Source organism: Centroberyx gerrardi, chromosome 10, assembly GCF_048128805.1.
Source record: "Centroberyx gerrardi isolate f3 chromosome 10, fCenGer3.hap1.cur.20231027, whole genome shotgun sequence".
NCBI lineage: Eukaryota > Metazoa > Chordata > Actinopteri > Beryciformes > Berycidae > Centroberyx > Centroberyx gerrardi.
The window spans coordinates 2,541,070-2,544,020 of NC_136006.1; the positions used below are offsets into that span (position 1 = coordinate 2,541,070).

The 2,951-nt window shown below is 38.4% G+C and overlaps 1 protein-coding gene across 1 annotated transcript; it reads left to right on the forward strand.

The window, feature by feature from the left end:
• The first annotated feature begins 2,018 nt into the window (after window positions 1–2,018).
• Window positions 2,019–2,951, forward strand: LOC139931964 (olfactory receptor 6N2-like). Its single transcript, XM_071925612.2, has one exon. The coding sequence runs from the start codon at window positions 2,019–2,021 to the stop codon at window positions 2,949–2,951; it is 933 nt and encodes a 310-aa protein (XP_071781713.2).

The following is a 2,951-nucleotide window of genomic DNA, read 5'->3' on the forward strand; positions in this document are numbered from 1 at the left end:
GTAAATACTGGACCCAGCCTGGCCACCCCAATGGAAATTGTCTGGCTCTGCCACTGCATGTAAGGACTGGATAGGTAGGCTACTATAAGGACTGGATAGATACTATAAGACTACTGGGATTGGTCACACATGGATTCTTCTCGTAAAACTTAATCTCCTGTAAGGACTTGGTAGGTACTGTAAGGACTGAGCAGTTACTATGAAACTACTGGGAATGGTTTGCTTTAGTATATGGTGCTCACCTGGTGATGTTACATGGTAGCGGCAGTGAAATAACTGAAAATGATTTGACGTTTGAGAAAGAGCCACACGGATTCTTCTCTTAAAACTCATTAATCTCCTGTAAGGACCGGGTAGGTACTGATAACTACATGATACCTTCTGTTAGGTATAGCTATAACTCTGATTACCTCTGAGGTTCTTCACTGGGAAATTATCCAAATGTCCTATAAGGACCGGGTAGCAGTTGATAATTATAAGGTTGGTACTGATAATAATAAAAGAAACTGAATGATACCTCCTGGGAGATGTAACTGTAACTACTGCCTAACTCTGATTAATGTGCATTAACCACCAGGGAACTTCTGCAAGTTCTATTGACGGTACTCGCATTCATCTTGCAATATCCGCAATCTGCAATATCCATTCAAAAAAAGTTCCAGGCTGGATTTGAATACACAACACAAGGTGCCCAACTTTAGATTGTCCCAAAGATCTTTCTTGGAGCTGTGTGAACAACTTTGTCCAATGCATTTTGCCACCAGTGATGTCATGATGAGCCAGGAAAAGGTCACTGCACATGATCTGTGCCAAAATGAAAATTTACATGTGGTGCTAACGGATCAAGAGAGTTCCAGGCCTCCAAAATTTGATGAAGTTGTTGAAGCTGCCAATCACTGTTATGTACTTTGTGTAGAATTAAAGGAATACATTACACATGATTTTAATTGGTCACTCCTGGGTCTAGGTCAGAGGAGGCAAGGTGGAACCAGAAAAGACAGCAGCTACATTTACATGCACACCAATAATCCAATTATAATGCCATTAAGGTACTAATGCGAGTAAGGTGGAACCATGTAAACACCATCTCATACTCATCATAGTCACCAATCATAGTTGGGGTAACCATAAGAGGTAAGATATGTGGAATACTGCGATTTTAATCGCATTATAAAGGCATGTATACACCTTAATCGCATCTCTTCCACTCAAACCAAGTTGCGCATGTACCAACGTCACACAACCAAAGGCAACCCAAGTTCCACTGGTGTTGCCAGTTTCAGATTTCAGATATTTCAGCGAAAACAGGAGTCAAACGTGCCAAGTCCGCCCGCAATGCCCTTCCGTGAGCCACGTCATCCAACGTGTGTGTGTGTCGACTCCTGTTTTGGCTAAAATATCTGAAATAAACTAACATCTTTACTTTTTCTTAACATAGATCATCTAGATGCCGTGTAATTACTAGTTCGGCTGCACGAGATATTTGATATATTCAGTAGATGTATCTTTTTACAACCCTAGATTTACAACCCTAATTTGCAAACTGGAAGAACTACAACTGTGGACTGATTTGTATCAAGCTGCATGGCACAGCTCTAGGGAATTGTAGTTTTTAAAAAATATTAGTGTTTTTCCTAGAATTGGAAGTAGTAAATACTGAATTGAGAGTACACTGAAGAATTTAAGGGGATGGTAAACACATTTTTTTGGCCTCCTTTGTGGAATTGGTCTCAAGTGGAGATATAAAGATCCACAGAGAAGGGGACTGTCACATAAAAACTGACGACACTCAACACATTCAGTGCACTTCCTGAAGAATGTGTCTTCACAGCCGTCTCTGTCAGAGTGCATTTAAAAATCAGGTATGTCTGAATGGAATAAACATAAATTGCTGGTACTTGTATTTACAAATGTTATTAACCATATTCAAAGTTGGCAGTTTTTTATGTGTCATGCATGACTCTCATTCAGTGTTCATCCCTTTGATTTCAATACAGACATCCAAGAATTCTCCCTTCATGGCAGATGGGTTAAATACAACATACCTAACTCTAGGAGGGTATGTAGACGTGCACAAGTATGGCTATTTTTATTTTGTGTTCATGCTTACAATCTTTATTTTCATTATCTGCAGCAATTCAGTAATTGTGTACCTAATCTGTGTTCACAGAAGCCTCCATGAGCCTATGTACATTTTCATAGCGGCTTTATTAATGAATTCTGTTCTTTTAAGCACAACTTTCTACCCCAAGCTTTTGATTGACTTCCTATCTGAAAAACAGATCATATCGTACCCATTCTGTATTTTTCAATCTTTTCTTTATTACTCTTTTGGTGGATCAGAATTCTTCTTGTTAACAGCCATGGCATTTGATCGGTATGTATGCATCTGTAAACCACTGCAATACCCTACGATCATGAGAACAGCAACTCTCAAACTTATTCTGGTTTTAGCTTGGCTTTTACCGGCTTGTGAACTGGCAGGCTCAGCCCTTTTGGCAACTAGACTAAAACTCTGCAAGTTTCTTTTGATTCAAAAAGTTAATTGTGATTTTTATTCAGTTGCAAAACTTACTTGTGGAGACACAACAGAGATTAATGTATATGGTTTGTTGATGTTGATAAATCTCATCTTTATACCTATGTTTTTCATACTGTTCACGTACACAAAAATCCTGATCATTATTCTCAAAAGTTCAAAAAATGAAAAGAAAAAAGCTCTTCAGACATGTCTGCCCCATCTGCTGGCTTTAATCAACTTTTCCATCTTGTGTGGATATGAAGCTATTAAAATCAGAGTTGAAACATCTATACCGCAGATGGCTAATTTCATTTTGTGTTTATTGTTGATTTCCTGTGGTTCTGTTTTTAACCCAATTATATATGGGCTGAAAATGAAACAAATTTCTAAACAAGTAAAGAGCCTGCTCTGCCAAGACAAAGTAAATTAA

What these genes read in the sequence shown, in the direction of transcription:
- LOC139931964 (XM_071925612.2), top strand. Translation starts at nt 2,019, where the DNA reads ATGGCAGATGGGTTAAATACAACATACCTAACTCTAGGAGGGTATGTA.